This window comes from Danio aesculapii, chromosome 25 (assembly GCF_903798145.1).
Source record: "Danio aesculapii chromosome 25, fDanAes4.1, whole genome shotgun sequence".
Taxonomy (NCBI): domain Eukaryota; kingdom Metazoa; phylum Chordata; class Actinopteri; order Cypriniformes; family Danionidae; genus Danio; species Danio aesculapii.
Window position 1 is genome coordinate 1,871,046 of NC_079459.1, and position 20,406 is coordinate 1,891,451.

At 37.6% G+C, this 20,406-nt stretch overlaps 2 protein-coding genes across 2 annotated transcripts in view; one reads left to right on the top strand and one right to left on the bottom strand.

Annotated features, from left to right (window-relative positions):
* The window catches only part of rbl2 (retinoblastoma-like 2 (p130)), a 29,609-nt gene extending 10,769 nt beyond the window's left edge, over positions 1-18,840 (bottom strand). The window contains 11 exon segments of the mRNA XM_056451252.1: positions 419-556; positions 640-743; positions 1,933-2,045; positions 3,518-3,919; positions 3,998-4,062; positions 6,275-6,435; positions 6,531-6,659; positions 12,915-12,979; positions 13,236-13,436; positions 15,514-15,644; positions 18,538-18,840. Coding sequence (XP_056307227.1) covers positions 419-556; positions 640-743; positions 1,933-2,045; positions 3,518-3,919; positions 3,998-4,062; positions 6,275-6,435; positions 6,531-6,659; positions 12,915-12,979; positions 13,236-13,436; positions 15,514-15,644; positions 18,538-18,675 — 1,647 coding nt within the window. The 5' untranslated portion in view covers positions 18,676-18,840.
* Positions 18,841-19,386: 546 nt separating this feature from the next.
* rpgrip1l (RPGRIP1 like) overlaps positions 19,387-20,406 on the top strand; it is a 34,270-nt gene continuing 33,250 nt past the window's right edge. Inside the window, 1 exon segment of the mRNA XM_056451253.1 lies at positions 19,387-19,450. The gene's annotated coding sequence lies outside the window, so the exon portion shown is untranslated.

Here is a 20,406-nt window from a genome sequence, read left to right on the forward strand (position 1 = left end):
AAGAAATACATTGAAACCCATTTTTTTTAAATGATGCACTAACATTCCTTAATATGCTGTTGTTGTGTAAAACAAAATGCTTGTTTCCCCATTTTTGTACGTGAACGTTGTTGTGTAAACAGCCCCTTAATCTTACAGATGAATCCATGACATTTTCAGTATGGTAGAGCAGTGTTTCCCAACCCTGTTCCTGGAGGCACACCAACAGTACATATTTTGGATGTCTCCCTTTTCTGACCCATTAACTTCAGGTGTTGGAGTCTCTTCTAATCCTCTGGTGAGTTGATTCAGGTGTGTTTGATTAGGGAGAGGTTGAAAATGTGTACTGTTGGTGTGCCTCCAGGAACAGGGTTGGGAAACACTGTGGTAGAGTATAGTGTAGTAGAGTACAGTATATAGAATAGTCTCTCTAATCTACCTTGTAAAAGTTATAAGCGGGGAGGTCAAAGATTTGCAGGACTCTGGGAAATTCCCCTGGTGGTCTATAGGAGAAGATGACAATCTCCAGACAGCAGGCGATCAGTGAGCGGTGAAACACATCCTGCTCCAGAACGCCCTGAGACACATGAGACGACACTCAGAGGACAGAATCAACCAAAGTCTGCAGCAAAAGAGCACGAAAATGGAGATGAAACCTACAGACAGGTCCACGTCTCCAAGACGTTTCTTCTCCTGGTTGATGATCACCTCCAGGGATTTATAATAAAGTGCCTCGGCCAAGCAAAAATACTTTACTGCGATATCTGTAAAACATGGTAAACCCAAGTTAGATGATGCAAGGGTTTCAATTGTGGGGTTAGTTCACCCGAACCTTTAAATTCTATCATTAATTACTCACGCTCAAATGTATTCATCTTCAGAATGCAAATTAGGTTTACTTAATTTGATTGTAATGCAATATTGTGGACCTTTTTGTATTTAATGTTGTAAAAATATTGTAAAAATGGGCTTTGTTTGTCAATGCTTCCACATCAGATCAGGGTGTGCATTTAGCATGGACAGTATGTACTCTACAATACACACACTGCCTGACAAAACTCTCCAATCATCACAAATACTGCAGAAGACTACTGGAACCCATATGGAGCCAAGATTCTCTAGAAATCAGTCAAGTTTGGTGAAGGAAAAATCATGGTTTGGGGTTCCATTCAGTATGGGGCGAGTGAGAGATCTGCAGAGTGGATGATCAACATCAACAGCCTGAGGTATCAAGACATTTGTGCTGCCCATTACATTACAAACCACAGGAGAGGGCAAATTCTCCAGCAGGGTAGCGCTCCTCATACTTCAGCCTCCACATCAAAGCTCCTGAAAGCAAAGGAGGTGCTCCAGGATTGGCCAGCCCAGTCACCAAACATGAACATTATTGAGCATGTCTGGGGTAAGATGATGGAGGCGGCATTGAAGATGAATCCAGAGAATCTTGATGAACTCTTCCTTTGCCATTCCAGATGAAATGAAAATGAAATCATTAATAATCAAGGCATGATCATCATTTATTGTGGTAAAATAAGCGTAATCTAGAGGCCTTTGCCTTTCAAATAAGCCACTTCTGATACCAAATGATCAACTAGAAGTCAAGTTATTATTTGCTGTTCATCAAACTTGGATAGGCAACAAGACTTGTAGTAAATGCACACACTGACCTTACCATGGGCAAACGAAGTTGTAATTATGAACCACTGAAGTCACATGGACTGTTTTGACTATGTTTTTGGTTTGCTTTCTGCACTTTTAATGAATGAGGATCTCAGAATTCATCTAAAATTTAAGTTCAGAAGATGAATGGATTGAAATGACATGATGGGGAGTGATAAATAACAGAATTGTACTATTCCTTAAGCTGCATATATGACTTATATATGCATATATGACTTATATATGACATATATGACTTATATATGACATATATGAAGTATAAAGATTGTAAACCTCTCGCCAGGCTCTTGTTGTCGTCTTCAGTTCCCTCATAATTCTGTAGGAAAATCTCGGACATCTCCTTCAGTCTGGCTGCTACCGACTCTGTGGGGTCTCTTACGCAAGATCTGATTGTAAACAGAAATACCAGTGACTCGAGTGCACTTCACATATCACTGCAATCACAGGTTAAGCACAGCTCACTGCATACACGACTTTGGCAATTACATCTGTTTTGAATATCTATAATCTAATGTTGTCAAAAGTGGTGAGTTTAGTACCAATCTGATGACCTTCACAGCCAATCACAGTCATTTCTGGTGAGCGTGTGAACACAATGGCCAATCAGTGCTCCAATGTTAGCAGGAAATGGACGTTTTTAAAATTTCAGTATCTGTATCAGTGTTTGGTACCGAACTAGATACTTTTGACAGCACTTCTATAATCTGAACACACTGAAATCACTTGATTTACATTTGAGTGGAATCAGTGGCATTACACCATCACAGATATATCAACATTTACCCCAAGAGTGGTGGCTAATTAAAGGGCACCTATGATGAAAATCATCTCTTGTAAGCTGTTTGGACAGAACTGTGTGTAGTATAGTATAGGCCATTGAGGGGCTCGCTGTGGTCTGTGTGTGTCCTAAAGGCACCAGGTGTGCCTGTTTTTCCACCATCTGATCTATTTTGTGTACAGCCATGTCTGCGTAGCTTTCAAAGTATACTCAACCGCAGAAGAACATGACAGATGTGTTTGACACATGCAAATTCTGTTCTTCTGGTTGAACATTCACCTCGGGCCTTCACCTGAGACATTAAAGGCGGTCATACAGGGTGTTAACAGAGCATTTTGGACTGAAGTAAATAATTCTAGACATTTTTTTTTCACACTAAGCTACTTGACGTGCCAGAGCAAAGAACTACAGGAGTCAGGTTTGACTAACACTAAACATATTCGTATATATAACTGATAATAACTATAACTACGCTAATGTTCTGCTCACAACCAAAAAAAAGACAATATTGTGTGTTAAAGGGAAGCTATTATGCAAAAATCACTTTTATAAGAGGTTTAAACACAGTTCTGTGCCAGCAGTGTGTGAATAATACACGCTTACAATGGTCAAAATTAATTAATTGTATTGTTTATAATCACACTTGATCAAAACAGTCTGCAGAAACACTCTGATTGACATTCTCCCTTTGTATGATGTCATCATAGGATAAAAGCCACGCCCACTAATGACCATCTCTCCCTCATTAGCATAGGAGTTCATCTTGTTTTTGAATCTGCCACTATACTGACACACAGGCATCTGTAGCTCCGCCCTCTTCTGAAAAGAGCACAATCTCATTTGCATTTAAAGCGACAGTCACCAAAACGCCACAATTAGGATCAAAGCCTAAAAGGGTCAGTTTTAGAGTTATAAAACATTATTAGTGTAGTATTTTGAGGTGAAACTTCACACACACACACACACACACACACACACACACACACTAGAGACATCAGAGACTTATTTTACATCTTGTTAAAAGAGACATAATAGGTCCCCTTTAAGTGCAGATGATCAGCTTCTAACTCACAGGATTACCTGAATATATCTCTGAGTTTGATGCTGGGTCTGTATTTGAATCCCGTCAGCAGGGTGTGCAGTCGGCCCACACTCTGCATGGCGCTGGAAACAGGAGTCCCCACAACGCTCTCCGGCACGTACCTCCTGCCTGTCAATGGAGTGGACACTCTGAGAGCAGACGCCTGCGAAACAAACACATTCACTCATAAGCATGACTCTATTTTATGTCTTCATTTGATCATGTTTACACGTACCGTCATTGAGTTCTGCAGTGGGTTGTTTGCTCGCTCCTGGTTCTCTATCCCTTCATAAGGCCCTGGTGTACCGATGTCTTCTCTAGCTCCTTCTCCTAGAAATATTCGCTCATCCAGAGAACCGGTTGATAAGACATGTTCTTCATACACACGGTTCAGAGACGCCCTGAGGAAAGAGAGCGATTGTAAACGTCTGGAGAAATGTTGGAGGTGTTTATGAGGAGTGTTTAATGTAGATGCTTACAGACTGTCACCGAAATTCACTGGCTCCAAAAATCCTGACAGCGTGTCTTCCTTTCCTTTCAAAATCTGTGAGAGAGGGAATATGGCTCAAGTTGCGGACAAATTTCAATGTCACCTGGTGGCTGTTTATGGTATTGTGCCCAAACAAAATCTCCATTTATTTTCCTAGCCATTTTAGAGGCCATTTTAGCCTTTCATTTGCACAACAATGGCATTTTGGGATCCTGTAAATCAATTTTAAAGAGCAGGTCATGTGGGATTTTAAAGAAATATTGATAACTTACATTGAAGTCTCCAAAGTTGGTAATCAAAAAAGTCCGTGATAAATAAAGGTATTATCACTCCAATGAAACAAAAATCTATTCCCTTGTAAATGAAGAGCACATCAAAACATTTTATTGTCAACCCAGCAGGCACACAACATCATAAAACATTACTATTACAGTAGGTTAGATTACGTTCGTGGCGTCAGGTGACCAAAATTCAATGTCTAACTAGCATCTAAGGACAATGTTACCATGACGTGTAATAACGACGTCAAATTATGTTGATATTTGGTCGAAGTTGTGTTGGAAAGTGACCAAAATCCAACGTCAAGCCAACATTTTAAACCAACGTAACTGTTGCAAAGGGCTCTTTATTCAGACACTACATAAAGACTGTGGACTGTTGCTGCCCCCTTGTGGAAAGATTGAGTATGTTTTGAATGTTCTCCCCGGTTTTTTGGGGCTCATCTTAGAATTTCACAACAGTTTTGGTGGCGTGAGCCAGACTAGAGATTTTCACTACACTATAATCGTACAACCAAAATCTATAATTGTTGCATCCCTAATTGTTATGCTGTTTAAAACATAACATATGAATGTGTCTGAATGTAGAAGAAGCCTACTTGCGATGCACTGCTTTTGTTGTGCTCTGAAATACAATATATTAACATTTTAATGTAAAAAAAAAACGTGGGTGTCTTAAGGAGCAAAAATACAACATATGGGCTCTTATACGCTGTTGTGTCATCACTCATATTGTAAGTCATATCTCTCCGGCCCCTCTTTTGGGATGCTTTTCATGAACTGGCCCCCACGACCAGCTTATTATCACCAAACTTGTGTGTTGAGGCACGTTGGAGCTAGACCCTGCAGGGCACTAGACCTCCAGGAACGAGACTGGTGACCCCTGGTATAGAAAGTGAAGGATAGTACTTCTGGATATCATCTAATGTCTTTCTAACTATTGTTACTGTTCATTTCAACTATAATTATTGTATTTGTATACTGTGGGTGAATGTTAATTACTTAATCTTTGTTTCTACTTGTTTGTAGAAGCACACACACCCCAACACCCATATGTCTGCTTATGCTAATGGCAAAAAACCCATGTGAGACAATAAGCATCTTCGTTGCATTTACCACAGTGATTACTTTAACGTTAACCTGACTATAAGCTACAGTACAGTTACACTAACATCAAATACTGACATTTATTCAGCAAACCAAAACTGAACGTCTGATAGACGTCACAACGCCAAGCTGTAACATCATTAGACGTTGATATTTGGTTGATTTAGTTTGGACGTTGGACATTGACGTTGGGTTCTGATGTCAATACGATTTCAGTTTACAAACAAAACACAACGTCCTCACCACGTTGGGGTACAACGTCAATCTGACGTCACGTTGATGTCCTGTGCCTGCCGGTATTCCCTATTTTTGGTGTAATTAGATAGCCTAACTAAATTGATTTATGGTAATAGATCTTTTTTTTTAAACTTAATGTTTTCGCTTCAATGACCTGACTCTCTTTATAAAGAGACAAACCTCAGATCTATCAACATAAATTCTGTAAACATGGCAAATTCTGAATATGCATTAAGAGACATGTCTGCCAACACTCCCGGGATTCTCCTGTATTTCACACCCATCTCCCCCCACCCTCCCGTTTTTGTTATTTCTCCTGGAAAAATCCTATAATTTCACCCCCTCCCCCCATTCCTCAGCTTTTTGGTACAGTCTCCAACATCCCCTACTCCGTCGTCAACTTTGGTATAAAATTAGTATCCGATCGCTGCCTGATAACCAATCCATAGTACAGTTAATAACATCCGCAGCCCTCGGACCTCCCCCGCCCCGGTTTTCTACTTTGATACTCAGACCACCACCAAAACACTCAACCCCCCCAACCCCCCTGGTCTCCTGGAATTTTTGAGACAAATGTTGGCAGGTATGATTAAGAGACGTAATATTAGAAGCATTGATCCTCTTGTCTAGTGTATTTCCAGTACCTTTCGCTCAAAGAGTTTCTTAATGAAGGGTTTCCAGAAATGCTCTTTAGCTCCTTTGGCCTCCAGCACCAGACCATCGTGAAGCTCACAAAGCTGCTCAATGAAACATAATGAACCCGGGCCCGGCTTATAATCTTTACTGTTAAAGTCCTCAGGCAACCCTGCACACAAAACACAAACCAATGTTAGTTTAAGCTTCTACTGTCTGGATCCCAGGAGAAATGGGTTCAGACTGAGCGCTGTGTGTGCTGGAGACCTTTAAAGGCTGGGTTGAGCAGATCTTTCCGGCTCGAGCACAGCAGCGCATTACAATAAACCAGATCCAGAGCGCAGAGGAGCAGATGATACGAGTTCACCAGATCATCGCTGATCATTGGGAAGTTTCCTACAGGACAGGGGAGACATCAGATATTCATTAAACATTTTTCATGAAGTTGTTGGGGTTTTAGTTGGCATGAATGAAATCTACAGCTATTTACCAAGGCATAGCTGAATAATAAAAGTTCAGTACATGGAAATGGCCATCAATCACCATTGTTAACATAATATAAAGTTGTAAAACCCCAATGAAAAACAGTCCAATTGCAAAAAAACAAAGGCAGTGTTTGACTGGCATCAACATTTCCTAGTGAGATTACAACAATGATAGTTTTTTATCCTTATTTTAAAGCTGATCTAAGCTCTTGCTAAACATGATATATATGTGGGACTCTTATTTTGAAATCTGGAGATGCATGGACACTAAAGGAGTAGTTATGTGAAGCAGGCAGCAATGTGCCTTATCTGCAAAATGCAGGATATACGGATTATAAATGTTTGCGTTAGTGCTGGGCGACATACGAGATCGCCATATGATTCCCCTGTGAGATCGCCGATACATGATACTATCGCATGGGGGCGCAGCAGTGTTATCTTTACCTATATATAATATTTTATTATTATATTTAATCATATCTAAACATATTTAATAACTTTTCGGTTGATTTTTAAAAACTTATTTAGTAACCTACTGCATTTTCATTACGTTTGATCTTGGATAATAATTCAAACCAATGCAAAGCACCGCGCTCTTACAGCTAAATAGGCGTAGGTGTGTGTGTGTATGTGAGAGTGTATGGGTGTTTCCCAGTACTGGGTTGCGGCTGGAAGGGCATCCGCTGCGTAAAAACATATGCCGAATAGTTGGCGGTTCATTCCGCTGTGGCTCCTCCAGATTAATAAAGGGACTAAGCTGAAAATGAATGAATGAATGAATGATTTGATGTTGTGTTTTTAACATAACTCTCGAAGAGCCTGACTTGAAACTTTGTTTATAATAAGTGAGGTTTGGTATGAACTTGTTTCCTCAAATGAAGCTAAAGATGCATCTAAAGCAGAAGAAAACTGAGCACAATAGTGTTGAGCAGGAAAGCACAGTCACAGTATGAACATATATCAAGCAGACAGGCAGCAGGAAAAGTCTGCAAAAATCAGCCTGTGCCGCTACACCACGGTGTTTGGATTTATAGCTTCCAGGTTAACTTATATAGTTTAAAGGAGACCTATTATGCGCCTTTTTACAAGATATAAAATAAGTCTCTGATGTCAGAGTGTGTGTGAAGTTTCAGCTCAAGATACCACACTTATAATATTTTCTAACTCTCTGAAACGGACCCTTTTAGGCTTTGATTCTAATTGTGGTGTTTTGGTGTCTGTCGCTTTAAATTTAAATGAAATTGTGCTCTTTTAATAAGAGGGCGGAGCTATAGATGCCTGTGTGTCAGCATAGTGGCAGATTCAAGACCAAGCAGCAACCTCCCGCTCTTCCTCGTGAAGCAAATACGGAAGTAACTGAAACTGCAATACATCAAAATTCCGCTAGTCCTGGCTCCATAATAGAGCACATTTCTATTGAGCCCACTGTTAAAATGGCCGACTTGGTGTTTACAGCCTGGTACAAAGAACGATTTTGGTGTATATAGCTAATATTACCCTTCATGACAATTGTGACGGGGTGAATTTTTTTATAACTCATCCGTTTAATTTATATTAAGTCTGCATAATTAAGGGCGTGGCTACTTGAGTGACAGCTAGGTCTTGCTGGTCACCATCACTTCACCTCAGCTGATTCCGGCTGATTAGCCGCTGAACCTATTTATTGTATTTTTGTTCTGTTTTATGTGGCTTTACACAGTCAGCTGCCTTTTAGAATTATTTCCTACTATTATCAGATAATATGGCATGCTGTGTGCACTTAATTGTGCTCACAAACCATTCAAGTGGCCTCCATTTCCCCTGTGAGTGAAACTATATGCTTATACACCATCTCCATAAATGTGTTTTATTTAAGATCTTTCATAAGATCTTTATTTCTCTTTAGAGCTGTAAAGCACTCCAGAATCTGTCAGAATCTGTTAGCTGTAGGCTCTAGGTCGTCTGAAGCATTGTCATTTACAGTGTTATGCTAGATTTCATCAATAGTCCTGCATTTACTAACACACACTATATCTGAAGTGTAGTTTTGGAAGTAATTCATGTTTTTCTCCTGTAGAAAAACGTCATAAGAGCAATGTTTAGTGGCTCAATGTGTAAAAACAGTGTTTTAAAAGACTAAACACTTTATTGATATAGTGTACAACGAAACACATGTGGTCAGAACACAAACAAGTCGCAGGTAATTAAGCGTAAGAAAGGTCTGTCCAATCAAAATGCTAGCTCCGCTCAGGCTCCGCCTCTTTGCCCTTGTTTGGTATCCCCAGTCGGAGCGATGACGTGCGAACAAAATGGTGACGGTTGGCCACGCCTACTTGTAGCTTCTTTTGCATTCTTCAGAACCCTATGGGTGATGTCACTACGTCCATATCTTTTACAGTCTATTTTCAAGACTAATGATGACAGAATGTTTATTTTTGGATGAACAGGCACTTTAAGAGCAACCTTCTCGGCTCCTTATTGATCAGCTAAAAAGGCTAAACATAAAATGGCAACTAAATTCTGTGTTTGTTTGAATTCATGCTGTAATAAAAATATGATCATTGAAGCATGTGTTGCAAACTTTTTTTGGCAGAAAAACATCATGATACTTCCTGTTGTTTTGTTAGTTGTAGTAAAATTAGCTAAATAATTTGCCCTCCTGTACAATTTTGTATTAGTTTTCTAATACTTCCCACATTTTTAGACGTAATAGTTTTAATAACTTAATAATATTAATTTTCCTTCGGCTTAGTCCCTTTATTTATCAGAGGTCGCATATGTTTTACCCAGCGGATGCCCTTCCAGCTGCAACCCAGTACATTCATTCATTCATTTTCTTTTCAGCTTAGTCCCTTTATTAATCAGGAGTCGCCACAGCGGAATGAACCACCAACTTATCCAGCACGTTTTACGCAGCGGATGCCCTTCCAGCTGCAACCCATCTCTGGGAAACAACCCAGTACTTCATATCATATTAAATTAGTTATTTTGCAAGATACTAGTATTGAGCTTAAACTGCAATGCTTTTTTATTCCAGCCAAACTAAAACAAATAAGACTTTCTCCAGACGTCCAAATAAAATCCATATAATATTTTCTATTAATATTATAGAAAATACGGTGAAAATGTCCTAGTTCGGTTACTACTATCACTTCGGAAACATTCTCTCATGCATTTTCTTTTTGGCCCCTTAATCATCAGGGATCGCAACAGCAGAATGAACCGCCAACTTATCCAGCATATGTTTTGTGCAGCGAATGCCCTTCCAGCGGCAACCCAGTATTAGGAAACACCCATTCACTCTCATTCACACTTAAACACTATGGACAATTCAGCTTATTCAATTCTCCTAAAGCGGAAGGTCATCCTCTGCGTAGAACATATGCTGGATAAGTTGGTGGTTCATTCCGCTGTGGCAACCCCAGATTAAATAAAAGGACTAAGCGGAAAATAAAATGAATGAATGAATTCCCCTATAGCGCATGTTTTTGGACTGTGCGTGAAACCCAGAGGAAACCCACGCCAACACAGGGAGAACATGCCAACTCCACATTGAAATGCCAAATGATCCAGCCGAGGCTCAAACCAGCGACCTTCTTGCTTTGAGGCGACAGTGCTAACCACCACGCCACCCCACTTGGGAAACATTTGAAAAATAGCTACAATTTTATAATATAATAATAATACTTAAATTAAAGCAACGGTTTTCAAATGCACAATACAATATGTGTAATGCCTACAGTATCACCTGTACAGTACAGTAGCCGTCACGTTAATGTCAGTAAAGTTACTTACAGCACATGTTTCTCTCTGTCATCCCTCAGATATGATGGCTCTGCATCTGTAAAGCTCGATGGGCTCTTTTTTCAGTGTGTGTTTCTGCAGAATGAGGGATTGTTCCTCCAGTTCAGGAGCACAGAGAGAAGCCACACAGGCAAGCCCTGACTTGTCATCTGTGCTGCTGGTTGCTAAGTGACGCACGTGAGGAAATAATGCACTCCTGCTGTGCTGCACTCTGCTTTTACATGGAAGTTTTACTATTTGCCTTCATATAACATACAGCTGGTCAAAATTATTCACCCCCCTGTGCATTATTATTTTGCATTATTTCATTATTTTATCTTCTGGAGAAAGTCTTGTTTTATTTCAGCTAGAATAAAAGCAGTTTTTAATTGTTTTAAAGCCATTTTAAGCTCAATATTATTAGCCCCCTTAAGCAATATTAGTTTAGTGTCTACACATGGCTCGTGGGATTCCTCTTTTCCCCCGTTTATTGTCCACCTCAGACTGGATCAGGTGAGTTCAGCATGTCTGATTTTGCAGCTGGACAGAAATAAAGCGCCGACCGGATGATTCTGCTGATTTGTGTTCACATGTTCAGCAGTGAAGAACGTCTGTCCTGCTGATCTCTGACTGTATCAAGCATGCCTGAACCGGCCCAGATAATCACACGGGTCACATGATCAACCCTCAGCACTCTCAGCCAATCAGAGGCAGAGCTGCTGTTTAGCGTTTGACCAGTGGAGGAAAAGAGCACAATAATAAACTGCTCTCATCATAATCCCTTCAGCGTTCACACACACACACACACACACACACACACACACACACGCACACGGTTGTCCTGTTCAACACAACTAAAACTAAAACAAACTCTTTTTTTTTACAGTAATATACTTTATATATGGTAAATATATGTATGGGTGCATCTCGTTCAGCACCTTTATTTACTAGTCAGTGCACTGATCTGGCCAACCATCTTAAGCGCTGCCTAAATCACAAAATTCTTCCAGTGCACTAAATCTTTCACGCCCTGAATAGTTCTTCAATGCCCTTTGAAATCAAGGATGAACAATATATACACTTGCCGGCCACTTTATTAGGTACACTAGTACCGGGTTGGACCCCATTTTGTCTTCAGAACTGCCTTAATTCTTCATGTCATAGATTCAACAAGGTACTGGAAATATTCCTCAGAGATTTTGCTCCATATTGACATGATAGCATCACGCAGTTACAGCAGATTTGTCAGCTGCACATCCATGATGCGAATCTCCTGTTCTACCACATCCCAAAGGTGCTCTATTGGATTGAGCTCTGGTGACTGTGGAGGCCATTTGAGAAGATGGAGACACTGTGGTCATAAAGGGATGGACAAGGTCAGCAACAATACTCAGGTTGGCTGTGGTGTTGACACGATGCTCAATTGGATTGGCTGCAGACCTTGGTTGTAACGAGTGCTTATTTGAGTTATTGTTGCCTTTCTATCAGCTGGAACCAGTCTGGCCATTCTCCTCTGACCTCTGGCATCAACAATGCATTTGCGCCCACAGAACTGCCGCTCACTGGATATTTCCTTCATTCTCTGTAAACCCTAGAGATGGTTGTGCATGAAAATCCCAGTAGATCAGCAGTTTCTGAAATACTCAGAGCAGCCCGTCTGGCACCAACAGCCATGCCACGTTCAAAGTCACCTAAATCCCCTTTCTTCCCCATTCTGATGCTCGCTTTGACCTGCAGCAGATCGTCTTGACCATGTCTACATGCCTAAATGCATTGAGTTGCTGCCATGTGATTGGCTGATTAGAAATCTACGTTAACGAGCAGTTGGACAGGTGTACCTAATAAAGTGGCCGGTTGATGTAAGTGCCCTTAACGGAAGTTGGGAAGCACAAAATATCCACAAAATCATCCAAGAAAATGACAATCGAGAGACGTTTTTCTAAAAAAAATCCCCTTATTACATATTTCTAACATGAACAAGCATGGCTAGATAGGTTTGAAATGTCGCCTCTCAGCAAGAAGGTCGCTGGTTCGAGTCCCGACTGGGTAAGTTGGCATTTCTGTGTGGAGTTTGCATGTTCTCGCTGTGTTAGCATGGGTTTCCTCTGGAAAGGAAAGGAACTTCCACAGTCCAAACACATGCACTATAGGGGAATTGATTAACTAAATTGGCCGTAGTGTATGAGTGTGTGTGTGTGTGTGTTTTTCAACTCCAGTTTTGATGATGTACAATGAGGATGCTCTCATGTCACACTCAGTGTGTCCCAATGTGTAGTGAACCGACCTCATCTGTGCCCTTACTAGTGCTCGATTTCATGGACACGACCTATTGATGAACGAGCTTAGGAGCTAGGGGGCAGATTGAGATGCAGCTAGTGTGTTTATAAATGTAGTGTGTCTGTACCTTTAGCGTGTATGAAGAGGATCCAGCAGAAGTTGAAGACCTCAGTGACGGTGCAGGGATGACGTCTGGAAACACAAATATCAGATTATTCACACACTGAGGTTTTCACTATTTGGAAGAGGCACAGTGTGTCATTTTACTGCAGTTTTACTCCTTTACTCTTTATGTCTCTTCCCATCAGGGAAACCCAGCAACAATCAAGAATGCTTGACTATATGCTGTCATGGCTTTGCAATCACAAAATGTGATTATAATGGAAGTCAATGGGGCAACAACAGCCTCCAACAGGACACAAGGGGTAATCAAGTCAGTCTGTCGTACCTCTGTTTTCTGCCCCGGTGTGTTCTGGGTAGCTCGTCTGTGGGCGTCTTGAAGATGTCTCTGAATAAGGGCAGGTATTTCTTGAAGATGACGGAGGTGACGGTGAAGTTCCTCTCCAGTTTCTCTGTGCTCTGCTGGAAGTCTCTGGGCAGATTCGCCATGTCCTGCCACTTCTTCATCTTACTGAAGAACTCAATCAGGCTGGAAGACACAACAATCCCACTCAGACTCCACACATCACAGCACATTATGTGTGTATATGTATGCAATGTATATGTCCTGATTACTATACTTTACTATTCTACACTATACTACACTATTTTATTCTATACGATACGATACAATATGATACTATACTATACTATACTATACTGTACTGTACTGTACTGTACTGTACTATACTGTACTGTACTGTACTATACTATACTATACTATACTATACTATACTATACTATACATCATAATACAGTACAACATTGTCCCATACCATGTTGTATACTTCTATACTGGACTAAAGTTTACTGTACTACACTGTACAATGGAATATACAACAGTGGCATACTATACTGTAAACCCTATAATACTATACAAAACTACAGCATACTATATTGTGCTATATACTATACTATTTGGTACTGTTCTATGTAAGACTATACAATACCATACAATGCCAAACTGAACACTACTATACTATACTATACTATACTATACTATACTATACTATACTATACTATACTATACTATACTATACTATACTATACTATACTATACTATACTATACTATACTATACTATACTATACTATACGAAACTGTTCTATATAACAGTGTACAATGCATATTCCTTACTATACTATACTATACTATACTATACTATACTATACTATACTATACTATACTATACTATACTATACTATACTATACTATACTATACGGAACTGTTCTATATAACAGTGTACAATGCATATTCCTTACTATATTGGACTATACTATACTATACTATACTATACTATACTATACTATACTATACTATACTATACTATACTATACTATACTATACTACACGGAACTGTTCTATATAACAGTGTACAGTGCATATTCCTTATTATATTGGACTATACTATACTATACTATACTATACTATACTATACTATACTATACTATAAAATACTATAAAATACTATAAAATACTATACTATACTATACTATACTATACTATACTATACTATACTATACTATACTATACTATACTATACTATACTATACTATACTATACTGAACTGTTCTATATAACAGTGTACAGTGCATATTCCTTACTATATTGGACTATACTATACTATAAAATACTATACTATACTATACTATACTATACTATACTATACTATACTATACTATACTATACTATACTATACTATACTATACTATACTATACTATACTGAACTGTTCTATATAACAGTGTACAATGCATATTCCTTACTATATTGGATTATACTATACTATACTATACTATACTATACTATACTATACTATACTATACTATACTATACTATACTATACTATACTATACTATACTATACTGAACTGTTCTATATAACAGTGTACAATGCATATTCCTTACTATATTGGATTATACTATACTATACATATTATACTGTTCTATATTATACTATAGTTACAACTGACACTACACTAAAACATATGCCTAAACCTATAGTATGCTATTAAACAATATTATTTAGCAACAGATATTTCTGATTTTAAATTGTTGTTTAATTTTTTATACATGTATTATGACCTGCACCTATTTTTGACAGTTTGCTATATTTACCTTTACGTACACAGTATTTAGTTTGCTATTAGTATTAAAATGCACACACACACACATATATATTATATATATATATATATATATATATATATATATATATATATATATATATATATATATATATATATATATATATATATATATATATATATATGTGTGTGTGTGTGTGTATATATAATCAGATTTGTAGTGATTGTTTAACTGTAATGATTGTCTGCACAGCTCTTCTGTATGAACTGCAGGAAGTGACAAGCTTAGAAGAAAGGCAGCTCTCTAAATCCCAGCTGATCTTGAAGTTGTCTTGGGAACATCACAACATGCTTGTGTGTGTATGTGTGTGTGTGTGTGTGTGTGTGCATGTCTCTCTCTTTTTGTGTGTGTTTATCTTCATCTGACTAAAGTGTACTAAGTCTCTGTGTGTGTGTTTGTGTATGTGCGTGTGTGTACAGACCTCTGCTGTGATGAGCGCAGGATCCTGGTCAGAGACACATAGTTTCCCTCCGCTGTGCCTTTACTGATAGTGGGCACTGATGAGCGACACGCAACATACAGAGAACACGCCAACCAGTGCAGCTCACTGCCCTGAAACACAAACACACACACAAATCAACCCCAAACACAGCCTGACACTAAAACAATGTTTTCAGCTGTCCTCTAACCAGACTTTAATTCCCAGTTATTGTTAAATATTTGTATTTATTTAATGGTACCTTTATAAGAATGTTCTTTATTGGTTAACCTTAATTTCTTAACCTTAATGTAACATTGTAAAAAGGTTATTTTAAGGTTATATTTTTATTCCAATCATAAAATAGTATTGCGTCTATACAGTAACACTCTTTTCAGGCTGTATTTCCTTCCTACTACGTCTTGATATTCTAAAATATATACAGTTTTTATGTTATGTCATGCTTTATACATAATATTTTCTTCAAACCATATAAAAACATCATAACTTTATAATATGTATCATAAAAACAGATTCTTTTGGTGCAGTGATGTATAATAAATACCACAGTCTGCGATTGTCAATTCAATAACATTGTGTATGACAGAACTGAGCCGTTTAGTCTAATGTATGTTTCTCATTTCTACCTTTGCTGTGGCGATATAACGTTTACAAACTTCAGTGGCACCGCCAGTGTTTTGGAGCCATAGTATCGCGATACTACCATAGTAAACCATGCAACCCCAGTCTAATTTATGTTTACAAATGACTCTCATTTCAACATTTGTCTGTATTTCAGTCTGATTGATGTGTCTATTTCATAATCTACAGTGTATTTATTACGTTAAACACATTTATATTAATGATTCTGTGTATTTAATTCAGTTAAATTAGCATATATCTATACTATACTGTATTATGTAATCTAAATGTTATTTAGTAGCACTTTATTTTACAGTCCTGAGTACATCCGTACTATTTACTTACCATAGTCATTATATGAACTAGAAAATAGCTTTATACTATGTTAATGTGTCCTTTAATCTTTTATATTTAACTATTATTTATCTTATATTAGGGTAAAAATAGTCAAATCATATCTAAACCATAATGTACGGACCCGCTTTTAGTATTTGTTTATTGTATATATATATATATATATATATATATATATATATATATATTGTATATAGTATTTTATTTATGGAAATCTTTTCTTACAAAGTATGCTGAATATGCTGTATGCCATGGTGTATAATAGCTGTATTTTCTTCCTACTGCATCATAATATTCTAAAAATATATAATCTTTATTTTCTTTTTAGATGCTATTTTAATATATAAACATATATAAAGTATATAGTATAACATATAAAGACACCCTCTCGTCTCTCTGACGCTTGCACCAGGTTGCACATTTGCACTATAGACACTTTCTGAATCACTCCATGTCTCTTGGAAACATTGTGCAATTCAAACTTCAGGTGAGTGGGCTTGATAAACCACCTGTAGAAACACTCTTCTGTCTTATGCACCTGACACTTTCTCTAAACTCCATCTTACAAGGATTCAATAATGAAAGTGGTTCATTATAACTGTACCACAATCATGTTTCACTGCTTGCTTCACTTTAAACAACTCTTGGACAATATTAAACCTTAAATACCTCTCTTCTGCACAATATTCCCCTTTAACAGCTCTGTTGCAGAGCATCCTGCACAACATTGTTCAGTCTCATGTTAAAGTACTTGTATAGCTTATGTGTATAGTTAAGTAGCTTATGGTATATGTTAGCTGTGCATCGGTTTTAAAGTAGCTCTTATGTCCAGTGTTGTGTTTGTGTTTATAATTGATTTATGTAGCACCGTTGTCCTGCGAGACACGACATTTCGTTCCTCTGTATGTCCTGTATGACAATAAAGCTCAACTTGACTTGCATAACATATAATAATGTCCCGGAAATGTTCGATATCATTTTAAGAATGTTCTTTTAGGTTATATTTTCTCCTACCCATAAAATAACATTGTAAGAATGATCTCAAAATGTGCTTTTCAGCTGATATTATACACTAACGTTCTCTCAATGTTACTTTTAGGTTGTTCTTAACATTGTTTAGGTTATATTATTTTCCTGTACACTCCTGAAGCTATTCATTCAGATAAAGCCAGTGATGATGATGTCACGCAGACACACACATTATTCGCTCATGTCAGATGTTTAAAGAACGCTCTTTTTATTGTATATTATCTTCCAACCATAAAATAACATTCCATAAATGTCTGTCCAACCCTATACCAAGATTACTGTTCTAAAAGATATTATTGTTTCTTATTTTTCTTTATAATATATGATGTATAACATATAATAATGCCCCAGAAATGTTCTATATCATTCTAAGAATGTTCTTTTAGGTTATATTTTCTTCCACCCATAAAATAACATTGTAAGAATGATCTTAAAATGTTCTTTCCAGCTGATATTTTATTACACCTTTACAACAACGTTGTCTCAACGTTACGTTTAGGTTGTTTTCTTGTTCTAAACATTGTTTAGGTTATATTATTTTCATTTATTCATTTTTTTTTTCAGCAACGAGAAAACATGAGCGTGTATTATGAAAATAACATTCTAGGTTGTGTTTTATACAACTATTATTCTGTAGCATAGCAGAAACCAGTCATTGTATCATGCTGATATACTGTCTATCACTGCTTCCATGATACAATATTAATCCTAACATATATTAGTGGTTCATATGCATTTAATCAGCATTAATATTCACCCCAAAAGCCCAATCTGTCTTTACTGTACACTCCTGAAGCTGTTCATTCAGATAAAGCCAGAGATGATGATGTCACGCAGACACGCGCATTACGCGCTCATGTCAGATACATAACATACACATTATTTGACAGGATAAAGCACATAATATATAGACAAAACATAAACAAACACATCTGAATGAATGCACTGTACGCTGGCATTATAATCGCGTGCAGAAGGCCTACATATAACGAGTTGACTAACCTCCAGAGTGTAATTCTTGCTGATATTTTCATAACTCCTCCAGGCTCTGTTACTCGACTCCTCATCCATATTCAGAGCTCGACACAGTTCTTCAAATGCATGTTTAGTTTTCCCCAAAGTGTCTTCCTCCTCGCTCATTTTCGTGCGCAGATTATGGATATCCGAGTAAATCGAGTATCCGGGTGCAGTATAATAAATATAGAGAAGCAGAGCGCTTTTAAAAGAACAGGAATAGGATGAGAATAGAGTATTTAGATGACAGCTCGAGCGACTGTACTCTTCTGCACGGTGGAGCCATTTAAATGTCCTTTGACTGACAGCTGCCTCTGCTGGATTTGAGTTACGCTGAGCGCGTGCGGATGCTGACCGAACGCTGAGCTGCGTTCCTTTTTTGACGTAAGTGTGTAGGTGAATTGGGTTTTGTGCGTAAATCGGGTCGGACGGAAGTGGAGGCTCCGCCCACTTCTGACTGTAATGTGCTGTTTCCCCTTCACAGAACTCATCATAAATTACACTTTTACGAGTTTAAACTTGTCAGCCTGCGTTTGGGCTTTAGATAGCACTTTAATACAGTGCAGGAAGGAGATTAGATGCATGTAATGTTTAACACTTCCTTTTCTGCACTGTAGAAAAACATTACGCTGCCATCCTGTGTGGGATTTTTCGGACACATACGATTTATGTTAATGAATAGGTGATGTGCTGCCATGGTGGAGATAAATAGATGTTTTAAACTAAAAATAGAAGAATTTTAATGGAAAACAACAGCTGTTTTTGAGCGCTTCTTAGACGTCACGCGTACGAACTACACTTCCCATGAGACAGTAGCGGAAGTCGAGTCCTTTAAAGGGGAAGTAGACGGGTTGTTTGTTAGCAACTGTCGCTGTGGTCGGTGTGTGATGCTTTTAAATCGGTGAGATCACGTTTGAGCAAAAATATTAGTATTTAATGAAGGTTTGAAGTCTACTTCAACATTTTAACAGTGTTTGCTATGAATTATTGGATTTGTAGTTACGAAATATTCCGTTGACCTTTTCAAAAAGTACTGTATGAAAACGTATCAGGTCGTATCATTACTTCATGTGTAAGACATGGTCATGTTAAATACATTAAACATTTAAATTAAATACTAATTACGTGTTCTGTATGCATCAGTACTGTGTATACATTGATGCGTGTTTAAAATAAATACACGAAAGCCATTGTTTGTTTGTAAAGAACTAAAAATGACTGTAATTCATGTTGAGATGTCAATATACCATCTTCTTCTTATGTTAGGTGTATTTATTATCTATTTGTTTTTTGTTTTCTATTTGGAATTAAAGGATAACGTTCAAGGAATGTTGTTGTATTCTCTTCAACCTTAAAATAACGTTTCCAGAATGTTGCAGGAAGGTTTGTTTTCTTTGTTGACCAATATGTTGAATTATGTGGAGCATGAAAATAGATTCTTTTGATACAGTGATTTACAAGAAATACCATAGTTTGCGATTTATCTATTCAATAATGTTGTGAATGACAGAAATGAGCAGTTTAGTGTAACATATGTTCGCAAATGTTTCTCATTTCTACCTTTGCTGTGGATGCCAGTCCGTATGATGTTTATATTCCATGATCTACAGTGTATTAATTATGTTAAACACATTTATATTAATGATTCCATATATCTAATTCATATTCTATTCTATACTGTATTCTAGAATCTAAATGTTATCGGCAGCACTTTATTTTACAGTCCTGCACATGCATACTATTTTCTTATCATTGTCATTAGTGTGTGTGTGTATATATATATATATATATATATATATATATATATATATATATATATATATATATATATATATATATATATATATATATATATAT